Here is a 17,479-nt window from a genome sequence, read left to right as displayed (position 1 = left end):
AAAAAAAAAAAAAAAAAGAAAAACGATTAACCAAAAATTGAAATAATTATAGATACAATTATATTAGAGAATGGGGGAAGGAAGAGCTATTAGAGATGTCTTCCATTGTTCAGTCAGTAGATAATGTCTGAACCTTGGTGTTTCAGGAATACCCTTAAAAGAAAAAAAAAGGACTAGGTCTGTAATAAAACTAATAAAATTTTTAAAAAATTTAAAAAGATAATGCCTGAAAACTTAAAAATCAATAAACTGCAGTATAGGTATTTTATTTGGCAAATGGAAGTAAATTCCAAAGAAATAGCTGAAAGTGGCCAGTTGTCTCTGAAGAGTAACACTTGAGGTAGGGGGGCTTAGGGCAGGAATCTACTGTTTCTTATTATAAGCCTTGGAGACAACTTTGGCTATTTAATCATGTGCATATTACTCTATTTTATTTTATTTATTTTTTAAATGGAGACCATTGCAGGAATCCTGATGAGAGGTGATGGCCATGGCAATGACCATGAGGCAAAGATAAGCAAATCTGGCCAAGTGCAGTCTCTCACACCTGTAATCCCAGCACTTTTGGAGGCCCAGGCAGGTGGATCACCTGAGGTTGGGAATTTGAGACCAGCCTGACCAACACGGTGAAACCCCGTCTCTAGTAAAAATACAAAATTAGCTGGGCATGGTAGTACATGCCTATAATCCCAGCTACTCAGAAGGCTGAGGCAGGAGAATTGCTTGATCCCAGGAGGCAGAGTTTGCAGTGAGCCAAGATCGTGCCATTGCACTACTCCAGCCTGGGCAGCAAGAGCAAAACTCCATCTCAGAAAAAAAAAAAAGATAAGTAAATCTAAGAATAGTTAGGACATGAGTTGGGATAACCTAGTGAGATTGCCTGGCGCAGAGAGTGAGGAGAAGAGGAGAGAGAATCACAAAAACTGGGGCCTGTAGCTGGGGCTAGGAGATGGCTGACTCTTGGTGAGCATTTGGATGCCACGGGTTCCTCCAGGTGCCACTTATAACAAAAGTGACTAACTCTGCTTGGGGAGATTGGAACTAGTTCACAGAGGAAGGGGGTATTTGAGCTGGGTCTTGAAGAGAGTGTAGAAGTTTCCAGTTCCACAAAGGTTGAGTTCTAAGGTGAGAGGGAATCTTAAAGGAAGAATATTCTTGGGCAACGGTGGCAAAGAATAATAGGAAGTACAAAGGCACAAAAGCATGGAGCATCGTTTTGGGGACAAACAGTGAGCTAGTTGTCCCATGGAGTGAGAAAGTTTAGGAGCCATGTTGGGAGAAGACAATGGCAGAAATAAAGCAGAGACAGGAGTTTGTGACCAGAGCCCAGCAGCCTCCAATGTAGCCCAGGTGGGCCCCTCCCTCAAACTGGTGGCAGCGTAACAGATACAGATCTGAAAAGCAATTTGGAAATATACATCAGAAACCTTGAAAATGTTTCTATCCTCTATCTCAGTGATCCTACTCCTGGCGATTGTTCCTGAGAAAATATAGTTTTTAAAGCACACCGTGAGCAGCATATACTGGTTTGTTTTTGCATCATTATTGGAAATAGTGAAAAACTGGACAAAAACAAAATTTTCATCAGAAGAAAATACTTAAGCAAAAGATAGCAAATTCACTCAATGAATAATAAATATGCAGACTAGTATGCCTGTCAGAATTTAGGTGGGCTCACCCAGGGGGCCTGCTGGGTCCAGGGAGGGGAGGTGATCAAATGTGGGCAAGAGAGGAAAAAGCAGAGTGGATTCTAGGTCGGCCCCCACAAGGGTTGGGAAGGAGAGCTTCTCTTTGTTGAGCATTCCCCTTTTGGTATCTCACTTAACTCTCACTGTGATCCCGTAAGGGTGGTACTACTACCATCCCATCTTATAGATGACGACCTCAGGCTCAAAGAGTTGGAGTGATATGCCCAGGGCCATCTAGCTTTGAAATAGAGAAGCTGAGATTCCAGCCCAAGTCAACATGATGGCAGAGCAGTTGGTGCTCTTCCTCTGTCACATGATGCCAGTTGTCAATGATGATCATGTTATCTGTGGAAAATCCCTTTACATGACCACTGGCATCTTTCTTCAGTCTTGGGAGAACAATGCCAAGTCTGTGTAAACACCAGGGGCTGGCAATAAGTGGCAAAATAGAAACAGCTAGATGATACGAGGCTAAGCAATAAAAATGGAATATGTGGTTGTATCCATGATAAAAGCGGCCATAAAAAAAAGTATGCTCATGGACAACAGCAGGAAGGAGCAAGGAGAAATGGAAACAGATAATGTGTGAATGGGTGCTCACTTTCCTCTTTCTCTTCCTGGGGTTTCCGTTCTTAACACTGTATTATTTGCACAATAAAAAACAATTCACATTGAAAGATAGAAAGACTGAGAAAATACAAGTCCCTCGGGTGGCCCATGGCTATGCCTTGAGTCCAGCTGCAGCTCTAGACTTTCTAAAGCCATTCTGACTGCAGCACTGGTAAAGAAGAAGCTAGCTTCTTTTGGATGAAGGGGGAAGAAGAAAAATGTAGTGAGTGACCCATGCCAAGAGGTTTAAGTTCTTTGCCATTATGCTCCAGGGTTGTGTCATTGCCATATCTGATGAAGCTCTTACCCTAGCTGAGGAGGTATGGCTGTGACCTGGCACTTCCCAGCTCAAGAATTTGTGCATCTAATGGTATTGTGGATCCCTGTTCATTTGTTGTCACCTCTGCTGGCTGGGGCTTGGGTTTGGCTTTGCTGGAGGAAGGGCCAGTGTGGGATTCTCTCTGACTGAGGGACAGAGGCCAAGGTGACCTCGGCCAGTAAAGAGAACAGTGAAACAGCAGCATTTATGCCAGGGTTTCAGAGCTGGGGCGCAGTGATTTTTCTTTGGTTCATGCTCACTTGATCCTATTTTATCCTTTAGATCGCCATTCCTTTCCAGACTTCATACATTTGCCTGTGCTGGTCTCTCTGTCTGGAGTGCCCTGCCTCATTCTTCCTGACAGAGCTAAGCCCTGCCCATCCTTCAATACCACTTTGTTGATGAACCTTTTTCCAGTCTCCTTTTGGGGAATGAATCATTCCATTCTCTGGCTCCCAAAACACTTGATTTGTATCTTTCCTATGGCAATCACATTTTTTCCGCAGTACATTATAGTTATTTATGCCCAGTCTGTTTCTCCTACTAAATGGTGAGCTTCTCAAGGTAGCCAAGAAACATGTCTTATCCAACTCTGAACTCCACACAATGTCTGCCATATGGTAGATGCTCAATCAATGTATGGAATGACATTAATATACAATAGTTGAATTCTTCCTCTTTCTGTGCATGGACTCTCTGGGAAAGCTGTTGAGATTGTAGGCAGATGACCAATTGGTTTTTATGTCCATTTGAAACAGGCAGGAAGAGGAAGAGAGTTAAAGCTATCTGTGGATCCATATTCCAGAGATTTCAGCCAGTGGTCCTTAGGGGGATGATAACTGGAATAATAACTAACACGTGCAGAGGCTCTTCCTTACACTTCCACACCCATTAACTTGGATGAGTCTCACAAGGACTCATGGAAGTAGGCTGGGTGGGCAGTATTTGGCCTGTTCCAGTGTTATAGCTGAGGAAACCAAGGCTCAGAAAAATGAAGTGATTTGCAAGATTACGTCAACTCAAAGTAGGGCTGGGACTCAAACCCAGATCTGTTGACTCAAATTCCGTGCTCTTGGAATTGCTGAGGTGACAAGGGCACAAGCAACCCTTCCCCTTGATAAAGGTTTGCAGAAGGAAGGAAGCCCATGATTAAACCCTGATGAAGTGTACTTGCACCAGGCCCCAGCTGTTACCCTCAGACATATTTACCTCTCATCCAGGGCAGAGACCATGCTTTCTCCATCATTTCTCTCTCCAAAGTTCAGGTCTTTGGGAAGCCTCACACTTTTGCTGGGTCTTGATTTTCAGGTCGAAAATGAAGAGGCTGAGCTAGAAGTTTAAATTGGGTCACATTCACACCTGTGCCCAGTACAGAGCCTGGCCCACAGTTTCCAACACCCTCTCCATGGATGACTCCCAGCTCCAACACTGGAGGCCTCTGGGACTCCAGCTGACATGATGGAGTGTGGACCCTGCACGTTGCAGCCTCTTGCCAGGCTGGCTGTGGAAACTTAGCCTCCTCCAGACAGCAGGACTGATCCGCTCATGCAGATCAAGTCCGGAGCCTCATTAGTCATGTCAGATGACATAGTTAACACTTGGGGCCGGCACAGCCAGTTCATCAAAAGCTCCTATGTGCCTGGCTCCATCACCACAGCTGAGGAACTACTGTATGTGGAGCAGGCAGTACATCAGAGGAGCAGCGCCAGAGTGCTTCCAAATTGGTTTTGATTAATTGCATAGACATGTCTTTAATTGGTGCCAGTGTAGCAGCCAGAGAACTTATGGGAAAGCAGGATGTTATGCTTTCATTCCCTGAAGTCCCATAAAGCAATGAAAGATGAGGAACAGAATCACTGCTCGTTGAAAATTTATCGACCATGCAGACCTAGAAAACACAAATAAGTATCTGAATTGAAACCTAACCTCATTTTCCCAACTCACTGGAAGCCATGCATGTTCCCCTCTGCCCTGCCTGCCTGCCGAGATGTGCAGCTGAGAAAAAGGTGTGATTTCTAAGAAACAAGTGCTTTAGCACAGAGACAGCATCCTCAGTTCTCCCCAGGCCCTCCTGGAGTCGACGCCTGGAGGTATTTGGGAAGGTGTCTCCCCTCAGAAATGCCTCTCTCCAGCCCATCACCATCCTATGAACTGTTATCAGAGGCTAATTCACTTTGGGTGAAACATTCATTCACACATTCATTCTTTTCTACCTCTTGGAGATTTAAGACATATGTATTGACTGTGTCCTAAATACAAAGCACTGTTGTACTGTCATAAGGAATATAGAATGAAGTTAAAAAAAAAGACCCTTTTCCCAGGAAAATGATTATATAGGAGAAAAGAGAGGACAGGGCCATAGAAGAACTAATGCATGATGAGTGACATCACATAGAAGAGGAACCATTGGGATTTTACATCAAGAAGACTTGGGTTCAAATCTCAGTTCTGTTTCTTCTTACTGAGCCACCTCAGATAATCACTTTAATTCTCTAAGTTCTCCCTCTTTGAGAGGCTGGAGTGCAGTGGTGTAATCATGGCTCACTGCAGCCTCCAATTCCTGGGCTCAAGTGATACTCCCATCTCAGCCTCCTAAGTAGTTAGGGCTACAGGTGTGCACTACCACACCCAGCTTTTTCTTATTTTTTCATAGAGATGGGGTCTTACTCTGTTGCCCAGGCTGGCCTTGAACTCCTGGAAGTGATCCTCCTGCCTCAGCCTCCCAAAGTGCTGGGATTACAGGCATGAGCCACTGAGTCTGGCCTGAGTTTCAATTACAGAATAAAGATACTTACTGAACATGTTGATTGTGAGACTTTCAAGAATGAGCAGAGTGGAAAGTACCCAGCACAGGGTCTGGCACTGGGCAATAAACTGTTGCCAATTCCAAATAAGCATCACTACTGAGGCTTGGATAGGGTGCTGTGTGATAGTTCAGTATTCCAGGAACAAACCATTACTGATCACAGATTCTGTGCCAGGGTCTAAACTGGACATTAGGGATTTCAATAGGAAGCTCAGTCCTGCCCTTGATGAGACTGAGGTCCACTAGGGAGTCACAATGATTTAATATGGTAAGAATGGCAAAGTGTCACAGGTATGCTCACAGAAATCTACTCAGAGGCAGTGAGGAGGAAAGGAGACAGTGGTCACTTCTACCCAAAAAATTAGGATGGATTCGCCTAAAGAGGCGATGCTTGAACCACATCCTGACACATAAGAAGATTTTCATTTACAGATAAAGAAGGAAGCATTTTCTATGCACAAGGCCACAGTTTCCTTCCTTTTGTTCCTAGAGCAAACAGAGGTTATCCTCATAGGTCTTGGAATCAACTGTTCTCTTTGTTATAGAAAGTTCTTCCCCTAAATTTTCCCGAAGCTGGCTCCTTCTTGACATTTATAAACTGATATTTTATTTTTTCATTTGTATATTGTATATCTCTCCTACTAGAATGACAGGTCTAGTTCTCACAGTGAGAACCTGAGATCCTGATTGTATTTTCCTCCACTCTGTTACAACATCTGGAACATTGCCTGGCACATAGTAGGCATTCAATATACGTTTGTTGCATAAATAAATAAATAAATAAATAACCAACAGGAGGCACAGGACGGTATACTGCAATCGAGGAACTATTCTAAGCACAGTGCCTGGCACACAGCGGACACTGAATTTTTTTTCATGAAGTTAAATAACGAGAAATGCCTGAAGCATAGGCCAGAGGAACTGAGGTGGGTGATAATAGAAGAGGTGGCCTCAGAGCTGCACCCGGGAAGAATGACAATGTGATAGGGATGTCGGGAAGGAGATCGGGAGGATTAAATCACAGAACTTTTAAGTCCCTTCTAATCTGGGGCTTCTAAGAATTTCTCCTGAACAAATCATCTCTTGTCACCCTGCCTGATCCCCTCACTTACACCCCTCCTTTCCACTCCACCCTGTCTGGAGGCTGTAAGGACATCTGACACACCATTTCCTGCCAATGTAAATCACAGACCGATGTGTGATGCTCGTTTGCAGGTTTTACCATCCCCCAGGTGGAGATGGCCCCAAATCTCAGGGTGGAGGCCCCAAGCAAAGCCAGCCTTACCACAGAGTGGCAAATAAGGGGGAACTGTTTACCCACCAGCACCTTCCTGGCCCTGCTCCCAGATAATTTTATGTCCTCTGGTCCTGGATCTGCTCCTTAGTTGGATGCACCTCAGTTCACTTGCTGGAGCACTGATGTGTGACTGTTTAACTGCTGCTGCTTCCTGTCCCAGGGATCCTGGGCTTCAGGGAGTATGAGAAAGAGACAAGAAAGAGAGCTTTATATGAGGTAAGCCTTGACAGTAATCATAAAAGTCAAAGACTAACTTACATTTAGATAGTGCTTCACAGTTTACAAAGCCCAAGAGGACCCCTATTCATCCTTCAAGGCCCTGAACAAATGTTACCTCTTTTCACCAACCTTCGACTCTTCAGGCAGAGCTAATCCTTTCCTTGATAAAACCTCCATGATGCCCTTATTGCCTTGTAATAAACGTATCTGTGTCCGTGTCTCATTTCCTCCACTAAACCATCAGAACCCTGGGGGCAGATCTCTTTTCTCCCAGTAAAACACACTTCTTTCTTTCTTACAAAGTAATGTTCATTATACATATTTTGTAACCACAAAAGTAATATTTATAGTTATAATAATAAAAATTTTATATATAAAAGCATAATGAAACAAATTTAAAATCACCTATAATTTCATCACCCAGCTAAAACTACTTTTAACGTTTTGGATATATCTTGAGGGTTTTTTTAGCATACAGAAAGTAAAAATGGGATGATATAACACATGTGGTTTTATAGTCTGATTTTATCACCTATCTTATTGTGAACATCTTCAAATATCATTGACAGTTCTTCAAAAACATCATTTTAAATAGCTGCATTATTTTCCTTAATGAATATGCTGTAATTTTCCTAACAATTTCTCCACTGTGGGACATTTGAGTTATTCCCTTTTTTTTTTTTAACTATTTTTTACAAATAAGTCTGCAATGAATAGCTGTTACATAAATCTTTGTCTGTATCTCTGACAGTTTTCCTAAGAATGATTCCTAGGAGTGGAATGTCTAGGCCAACTGGTTTAAACTCTTTATTTCATTTGTATATTTTTTTTTTTTGAGAGGGAAGCTTGCTTCATCACCCAGGCTGGAGTGCAGTGGCGCGATCTTGGCTCACTGCAAACTCTGCCTTCTGGGTTCAAGCAATTCTCCTGCCTCAGCCTCCTGAGTAGCTAGGATTACAGGCACCCACCACCACGCCTGGCTAATTTTTGTATTTTTAGTGGAGACGGTGTTTCACCATGTTGGCCTGGCTGGTCTTGAACTCCTGACCTTGTGATTCGCCCACCTCGGCCTCCCAAAGGACTGAGATTACAGGCATGAGCCACTGTGTTTAGCCTTGTTTAAACTCTTTAAAGCTTCGTGATGCTCATTGTCAAATTGCTCTGAGAAAACAATACCAATTTATAATTTCACCAATGCAAGAACATGTCCATCTCACCTGACCAACATTATAATCCCATTTATATCTTTACCAAGTCAGTGTCCTTTTCACAGTGTCTCTCGAGTTAAGTAATTTTTCTTAAACACAGCAGAAATCATATGACCAAACTTAGAGTTATCCTCTTCCAGGATGTCAACCTGGGAGGGCATATTACTTAAAAAGTGCTTCCATTGTTTTAAATATTTCTTTAATTTTTATTTAAAAATTGGCTGCAAAGCAGACAACACATTCTTTTACATCTAAATTACAATACATCTTTGTCTTCAGGGAATGATTTTTGATTTTTGGCAATATTTCAAAAGTCACTTGAAATTCGTGAGATGAGAAGCTGCAGCTGGGTTTGGGGTCAGAAATGGTGTAATGTTACAGTAGTGAGATTGAGGAGGTCTTTTTGCAACTTGTAAAGAGAGTCCCATAGGAGTTCTGGGCAGTAGTGGCATCATCAGAATAAGGGTTGCGCCTTCTAGCATGACCATTCCAAAGCGGCTACACTCAGGTGGAGGTATGACTCTAGCACACAGTTATGGAACCTCCTCTCGTGACTTCATCGTTACTCTGTGGATAGCCCCAGGGACAAGTGTCAACTTATTTCAGAGCTGAACTCCAGGTCAGGTGTGGTGGCTCATGCCTGTAGTCCCCACATTTTGGGAGGCCTAGGTGGGTGGATTGCTCGAGCCCAAGAGTTCGAGACCAGACTGGGCAACATAATGAAACCCTGACTCTACATAAAATGCAAAAATTAGCTGGGCATGATGATACATGCCTGTAGTCCCAGCTATTCTGGAGGCTGAGGTGGGAGGATCACTTGAGCCCAAGAGGTTGAGGCTACAGTGAGCTGTGATTGAACCACCACACTGTAGCTCAGTGACAGGGGGAGAGCCTGTCTCAAAAAAAGTAAAAAAGAACTGATCTCCAGGCCAAGCAAGGTGGCTAACACCTGTAATTCTGGCACTTTGAGAGGCCAAGGTGGGAGGATAACTGGAGCCCAGGAGTTCGAGACCAGCCTGGACAACATAGTGAGAACTTGTCTCTACCAAAAAAAAAATTTTTTTTAAATTAATTAGCCAGGCATGGTAGCATGCACCTGTTGTCCAAGCTACTCGGAAGGCTGAGGCAGTGGGATCATTTGAGCCATGGAGTTGAAGGCGTAGTGAGCTATGATCCACTGAACTCCAGGCTGGACAACAGTACTGATCAGATCACCTTCCCTCTTCTTTCTTCATCAAGCCCACTTGGACTTGATGTGACTTCAAGACCAATACTTTAGAAGGGCAGTTTAAGGGGAGGGTGAAACATGGCACAGCAATGGAAAGAGCTCTCAGACTTCAGTCAGAAAGAAATGAGTCTGATGCCTGGCTCTGCCTTTGCCTTTTGCCAGCTCTGTGTTAGGTCCCATTAGTAAAGCAGGATGCTACTTCCAAGAACTGTTCAGGAGTTACTGGGAGGGCTTTTGCTTTCCTAATGAAACAGGACTGCTGAGTCTGAACTGTCTGCACCTCCCAACCTTTGCCTGCCTTGAACTTGGAGGTGATGGCTGAGTGTCACAGACATCTTGTAACTGAGACGGAAAGACCAAGGAGCACCTTTGGAATTCTTGTTATGCCAGAAAATAACTACCTATTAAGTCACTATTAGTTATCATCATTGCAGCTAAAAATATTCCAATACACATACATAAAATGTGTCCACACATAATCAATGTGCAATAAGGGTAGCTATTTATACTCATTAAAGTTCCTGTACTGTAAAGACTTGAAATGCCTTCTTTTTCCTCAGTGGGACCTCAGTCATCCCTATTGACCCCCTGCAGCTTTGCAGGGCACCTACTCAGGGCCAGGGTTTGTGCAAGATGCACAGGCAAGAGGTGCCCCCAATCTAAGGTGGGAAGTGAAAAGCCTCAGAGTATGCCAGTCTCTGCTGAGACATTGCCCAAACCCAGCAGTACTCAACAGGTAAGTCCTGCTGCAGCCTGGGCTTTCTCCTTGTACCTGAGGCAGGCCGAAGATGATGTGCAAGACCCTTGGTATGTCCCCTTCACTGCCCACCTCATGCATGAGCTTGGAGTTGCCTCTGGGTGGTGGAGGAAATGCTTATTGGCTTCCACATCTTTCCAGTCAAATGCTCCTACCAAGGGCTCCCAGGCTCAAGATAGCCCGGCTTCGCCTGCTTGCTGTCTCCCCTCATAGGAAATGGGAGGAATCTTTTTCAGAATATTTGCTCCAGCAAAATTGTCCATTAAGGCTAACAATGGAGAGAAGGCAGAGGCACCGAGCTGTTTTTCAGATGCCTGGATGTCCTGTATGGGATTTTATAGACAAACAGACTGAACGTAAAACCTATTTCCCACTTCAAGTTTGATGGCTTTGGCAGTTTAGATAAGCTTTCTGAGCTTCAGTTTTCTTATTTATAAAATGGAGATGGCTGGCCAAAGGTAGTGAGTTATCTCAATTGATTCTTCATAGTCACAGACTGAACTCTTTGTTATATTCCTTCCCTCTTTCTAACTACTGAACTTAACTGGTCTAAAATAAATAAGTAAATAAATAAAAGGGAGATGTGACAGCCAATTTTATATGTTCACTTGACTGGGTCATGGGGTACTCAGATAAAGGTAAAACATTATTTCTGGGTGTGTCTGTGGGGATGTTTCTGGAACAGATTAGTATTTGAATTGATAGACTGAGTAATGAAGACCCACCCCTCCCTAATGTGCGTGGACATCATCCAATTCACTGAGGACCTGAATAAAACAAAAAGGTAGAGGAAGAGCAGATTTGTTCTCACTTCTTGAGCTGTGAAACCCATCTTCTCCTGCCTTCACACATCAGCACTCCTTGCTCTTCAGCCTTTGGACTCAGACTGGAATTTATGCAATCAAACTGTTTTTGGCTGGGCATGGTGGCTCATGCTGATAATTCCAGAGCTTTGGGAGGGCAAGGCAGGAGGATCCCTTGAGACAAGGAGTTCGAGACCAGCCTGGGCAACATAGCGAGGTTACATCTCTACAAAAAACGAAAATAAAATTACTTGGGCATAGTGGCACACGACTGTAGTCCCAGTTACTCAGGTGGCTAAGGCGGGAGGATTGCTTGAGTCCGGGAGTGCAAGGCTACAGTGAGCTAAAATTGCACCACCATACTCCAGCCTGGGTGCCAGAACAATATCCTGTTTCTAAACAAATAACAAAACCCACCAAACTCTAGTTCTCAGGTCTTCATCTTAGGGCTTGTTATAGAACAACACCATTGGCTCTCCTGGGCTCCAGCTTGCAAACAGCAGTTCATAGGACTTCTCAGCCTCCATAATCACAACAAATCATATGAAAGAATAAATCTATTTACATATATCTCCTATTGGTCCTGTTTCTCTGGAAAACCTTGACTAATACAGGACATAATAAATGTCTACTTCCAGCCTGGGCAACATGGCAAAACCCTATCTCTACAAAAAAATGCAGATATTATTAGTCAGGTGTGGTGGTGTGTGCCTGTAGTCCCAACTACTGGGGAGGTTGAGGCTGGAGGATCAGTTGAGCCTGGGTGATCGTACCACTGCACTCCAGCTGGGGTGACAGAATGATACCTTTTCCCAAAATAAATAAATAAATAAATAATATTACGAAAAATAAGTGTCTACTTGACAGAATTGTTGTTTTTCATCTGGCAACTCCCAGAAACATAATCAGCCACACTAATGAAAATGGATGTCATATCCCACTTCTTATGATAGACACATGGAGGTGCTGGATGAATTATAACACAAATTTCTTTCTCTCTTTCTTTCTTTTTTTGAGACAGAGACTTGCTCTGTTGCCCAGGCTGGAGTGCAGGAGCACAATCCCGACTCCCTGCAACTTCCGTCTCCTGGGTTCAAGTGATTCTACTGCCTCAGCCTGCTGAGTAGCTGGGATGACAGGTGCACACCACCGCGCCTGGCTGATTTTTGTATTTTTAGTAGAGACAGGGCTTTCAGATGCCTGGATGTTGCTCAGGCTGGTCTTGAACTCCTGACCACAAGTGATCCATCACTTCAGCCTCCCAAAGTGCTGGGATTACAGGTGTGAGCCACCACGCCCAGCCTACACATGTTATTTTTTATTGCTGAATTTGAAAAATATAAAGAGAAATTTCTAGATATCAGAAATGAAAAAGGAGCTCAAAGGCAGGACAGGGTACAGTCAGTGCCAAGGAATACATAGGGACCTCAGACTTAGACGCAGATCCTGAGGGCTGTGGGCTAGGGTTTCACTGCACACTAAGGAATAGGAGATGGGGCTTAAGTTTCTGCCAGCTGAGCAAGTTGGAACTGAGATAAAACCCTGAGATTAGAAGCTGGGCTTCTTCCATGAAAAGAAGACTGGAAAAGCTGTACCCTGGCTTTAAAGAAGTTGCAAGAAAGATTGACCTTTGAAGAGGCTGTGAGTGGGATAATAAATAGCATTTACAAGAAATAGAAATGCCAGTCTCTGCCACATGCAAGATAGGGAGTTTGAATTTACTCTACCTTTATATGCAGGCACCCACTGAGATAAATTCTTTCTTCTTTCCTTCCTTCCCTCCCTTCCTTCCTTCCCTCCCTCCCTCCCTCCCTCCCTCCCTCCTTCCTTTCTTCCTTCCTCCCTTCCTACCTCCCTCCCTCCCTCTCTTTCTCTTTCTTCCTCTTTCCTTTCCTTCTTTTTTTTTTTTGATGTAGTTTCATCTTGTCGCCCCGGCTGGAGTGCAATGGCATGATCTCAGCTCACTGCAACCTCCGCCACCTGGGTTCAAGTGATTGTCCTGCCTCAGCATCCCGAGTGGCTGGGATTATAAGAGTGCACCACCACGCCTGGCTAATTGTTGCGTTTTTTGTAGAGACAGGGTTTTGCCATTTGGCCAGGCTGTTCTTGAACTTGTGACCTCAGGTGATCCTCCCACTTAGGCCTCCCAAAATGCTGGGATTACAAGCATGAGCCACCGCACCCAGCAAGATAAATTAACAGAAAAATTGGTCCAGATCATTACAATTCATAGGTTAGGCTGGGGCAAGATACATTAAAACTCTTAGGTTTGGGCTGAAGCAAATCAAAATAGTTCAATAGGGATGCTTGACAAATATGCTAGAAAAAAAAATTCTCAAAAAGTAAAAAATCACATGAGGAAAGAAATGACCAAAACAGAGAGTTAACAAACAAAAGAAACTAGAGATATGAAGGGTAAAAATGGAACCACCTGAAAGAGACTATGAAGTAAGGATGATTAAAATAGAGAGAAAAGAAAGTGTAGAAGCCTGGCTGGGCGCGGTGGCTCACTCCTGTAATCCTAGTACTTTGGGAGGCTGAGGCGGGCAGATTGCTTGATCCCAGGAATTCAAGAGCAGCCTGGCAACATAGTAAAATTGTCTCAAAAAAAAATTTTTTTTTCTTCTTTCTTTCTATCTCTCTCTCTCTCTTTTTTTTTTTTTTTTTTTTTTTTAAAAAAAAGGCAGAGTATTGCACTGTCTGTCGCCCAGGCTGGAGTGCAATGATGTGATCTCAACTCACTGCAACCTCCGCTGCCTGGGTTCAAGTGATTCTCCTGCCTCAGCTTCCCAAGTAGCTGGGATTACAGGTGTCCACTACCATAACCAGCTAATTTTGTGTATTTTTAGTAGAGACAGGGTCTCACTATGTTGGCCAAGTTTGTCTCGAACTCCTGACCTTGTGATCTACCCGTCTTGGCCTCCCAAAGTGCTGGGATCGCAGGTGTGAGCCACTGTACCCAACAAGAAAAAATAGTTAAAAAAAAAAAAAAGTAGAAGCCATTATAAAGGAACAGAATAGTATGGAGGAGAAAGAGTTGGAAAATTTGAAAAAGAACCATATAAAACTTCCAGAAATAAGAACATAGCTACTAAAATTAAAGACTCAAAGATGAGTTAACCTACATATTCAAGCTAGCTGAAGAAGGAATTTGAAGAGACATTTTAAGGACATGACCCAAAATGGAGATAAAGAGAGAAAACCCGAACAAGAATTTAAGAAAAATGAAGAATAAAAAGAGAGAGTCAAACAGATATCTCATAGGAGTTCCAGAAAGATTTAACAGAGGGGCCTGGCACAGTGGCTCATGCCTGTTAATCCCAGCACTTTGTAAGGCCAAGGTGGGCAGATCACCTGAGGTCAAGAGTTTGAGGCCAGTCTGGCCAAATGGTGAAACATCGTCTCTACTAAAAATATAAAAATGGGCCGGGCGCGGTGGCTCAAGCCTGTAATCCCAGCACTTTGGGAGGCTGAGGCGGGTGGATCACGAGGTCAAGAGATCGAGACCATCCTGGTCAACATGGTGAAATCCCGTCTCTACTAAAAATACAAAAAATGAGCTGGGCATGGTGGCGCGTGCCTGTAATCCCAGCTACTCAGGAGGCTGAGGCAGGAGAATTGCGTGAACCCAGGAGGCGGAGGTTGCAGTGAGCCGAGATCGCGCCATTGCACTCCAGCCTGGGTAACAAGAGTGAGACTCCATCTCAAAAAAAAAAAAAAAAAAAAAATATATATATATATATATATATATATATATATATATATAAATTAGCCAGGTGTGGTGGTACGCACCTGTAGTCCCAGCTACTCGGGAGGCTGAGGCAAGAGAATCACTTGAACACAGGAGGTGGAGGTTGCAGTGAGTGGAGCCATTGCACTCCAGCCTGGGCGACAAGAGTGAGACTCCATTTCAAAAACAAAAAAAGAAAGATTTAACAGAGGGAATGGTGGAAAATCATTATTTAAAATATTAAGGGTATATTCATCAGAGTTCTTCAGTGAAACATGAAACAGAACCAACAAGATGTGTATGTGTGTGTATGTGTGTGTATGTGTTGTGTGTGTGTGTGTATGTGTGTGTATGTGTTGTGTGTGTGTGTGTATGTGTTGTGTGTGTGTGTGTGTATGGACAGAGAGCAAGATGTTTATTATAAGGATGTAATTATAGAGACTGAGAAGTTCCAAGATCTGTACCTGGCAAGCTGTAGACCCAGGAGAGCCAATAGTGACTTTCCAGTCTGAGTCCAGAGGCCTGAGGAAAAGGAGAGGCAGTGGTGTAAGTTCCAGTTCAAAACCCCAAAAAAGAGCTGATGTTTCACTTTGAATCTAGGGGCAGGAAAAGCCTGATGACCCAGCTCGAGCAGCCAGGCAGGAGGAGTTTCCTCTTACTTTCAGGAGAGTCAGCCTTTTTGTTCCATTCAGGCCTTCAACAATTGAATGAGGCTCACTGGCATTAGAACGGGCAGTCTGTTTTACGCAGTCTCCTGATTCAAAGGTTAACTCATGGCCTGGCGTGGTGGCTCATGCCTGTAATCCCAGCACTTTGAGAGGCCAAGGTGAGATGATTGCTTGACCCAGAGGTTCGAGACCAGCCTGGGCAATGTGATGAAACTCCAACCCTACAAAAAAATGCAAAATTAGCTTGGTATGCTGCATGTGCCTGCAGTCCTTGCAACCTGAGGGCTGTGGTGGGAGGACCTCTTGAGCCACGGAAGCATAGGTTGCAGTGAGCTGAGACTGTGCCACTGTACTCCAGCCTGGGCAACAGAAGTGAGACTCTGTCTCAAAAATAATAATAATAATAATAATAATAATAGCACAGAAATGTTAAAAGGATGGGAACATAAGCTAGGCAAATGCTAAGCAAAATAATGCAATATCGACAGATTTTAAGCCAAAAATAATTACTAAAGAATCACATGATAATGATAAAAGGAACAGTTCACCAGGAAGATATGGCCCAGAACCTCTGTGTACCACCTGGCAACATTGCTTCCAAATATATGAAGCCCCCACAAGTCTTCAGCATGCATGTAAGGAAACTACCAGAGGCCAGAGAAAGAACTACCCAAAAGGATTAGAAGGAACCATTTTTGGAGACCACACAGGCTCACTTCATATTCTAACATCTGGAGTGGCAAGACATATTTCATAAGGTTTCAGGTGTCCTCAACACGGGGGCAAAATTAGCCCTAGACTAATATTACTCTGGTCTCATCTAACAAAACTTAAAAGTAATAGCCAAAAGCTATTCCCAAAAAAATCTGTCAACTGAAATGGAAGGAGATAGGTAAAATTGGTAAATAAGGTCATTAAAACAATTATAACTGTATTTCATGTGATCAATAACCTAGAGAAAAAACAGCTTGTTAAGGAGACATGGAAGATATCAAAAAGACCCAATTTCCAGCAGCAATACACTCATTGCCCATATCTTGGTTTCTAAACACCATTCTCCAATAAAAGGAACCAAGGCTAGGAAAAAATCAAGAATAGAGAAATGATTGGTCACAGGTGTGGAGAGGCAAACAACAAGATAATCTTGGGGTATATTGTAGTACCAGAAGGTAAGGACCTGCTAAGAAAAAAAAAGGTTAGGAGCACATCAAAGAGACACAGGAGCAGGCCAGGCTCAGTGGCTCACGCCTGTAATCCCAGCACTTTCGGAGGCCGATGGGGGGACAGATCACCTGAGGTCAGGATTCGAGATTAGCCTGACCAACATAGCGAAACTTCTGTCTCTACTAAAAATACAAAATTAGCTGGGTGTGGTGGTGCATGCCTGGAATGCGAGCTACTTGGGAGGCTGAGGCAGGAGAATCACTTGAACCCGGGAGGTGGAGATTTTGGTGAGCCAAGATTGTGTCATTGCACTCCAGCATGGGCAACAAGAGCAAAACTCTGTCTCAATAAATAAATAAATAGAGACACAGAAGCCAACCTGAAAGAGCATCCAATGGCCAAAGGTGGAGCAATCTGAGCAACAAAATAAATAACACAGCATTGGATTATTACTCAAAATATAAAACAAACATACATGAATCCGAACATATCCATAGAGATAGAAAGTTGATTACAGGTTGCCGGGGCCAGGGATAAGAGAGAACGGAGAATGGCTGCTTAATGAGCATAGGGTTTCCTTTTAGTGCAATGAAAATGTTCTGAATTAGATAGTGGTGATGGTTGCACAGCATTGTGATACTAAATGCAAGGGAAATGTACACTTTAAAGTGGTTAAAATGGTGAATTTTGTCATGTGAATTTTACCACAGTATAAAAAATTATAAAAATCCCTTCTCTCATTAATCTATCAAACAGTTCCAGGCAAGGTCTATTCTGGATTCAGGGAACAGTTCCAGGCAAGGTTTATTCTAGATGCAGGGAACACAAGGAAGAATCAGATGTGGGCTTGGCTTTTAGGTCACGGGCTGGTAGGGAAGAAAAACATCCTGCAATGCCGGGCACAGTGGCTCACGCCTGTAATCCCAGCACTTTGGGAGGCTGAGGCGGGCGGATCACGAGATCAAGAGATCAAGACCATCCTG

At 43.5% G+C, this 17,479-nt stretch overlaps 1 protein-coding gene across 5 annotated transcripts in view; it reads right to left on the bottom strand.

The window, feature by feature from the left end:
* Positions 1-755: 755 nt before the first annotated feature.
* The window catches only part of GVQW3 (GVQW motif containing 3), a 30,695-nt gene continuing 13,971 nt past the window's right edge, over positions 756-17,479 (bottom strand). Inside the window, exons 1-5 of one of the 5 annotated variants that reach the window (XR_001826594.2) lie at positions 15,129-15,333; positions 10,943-11,160; positions 6,744-6,889; positions 3,826-4,504; positions 756-1,394 (exon numbers count right to left, since the gene is read on the bottom strand). Coding sequence is in view for 1 of the 5 variants with exons in the window: in XM_037740140.1 (XP_037596068.1) it covers positions 4,265-4,504 (240 nt within the window). In the remaining 4 variants the exon portion in view is untranslated. Of the gene's footprint in view, positions 1,395-3,803; positions 4,505-6,743; positions 6,890-10,942; positions 11,161-15,128; positions 15,334-17,479 lie in introns of those variants that run through there. The other 4 variants (XR_005201050.1, XR_001826595.2, XR_005201049.1 and 1 more) reach the window with 4 other exon arrangements.

This window comes from Cebus imitator, unplaced genomic scaffold (genome assembly GCF_001604975.1).
Source record: "Cebus imitator isolate Cc_AM_T3 unplaced genomic scaffold, Cebus_imitator-1.0 Scaffold79, whole genome shotgun sequence".
Classification (NCBI taxonomy): Eukaryota; Metazoa; Chordata; class Mammalia; order Primates; family Cebidae; genus Cebus; species Cebus imitator.
Note: the sequence above shows the minus strand (reverse complement) of the source record. Positions and strands in the feature narration are given on the sequence as shown.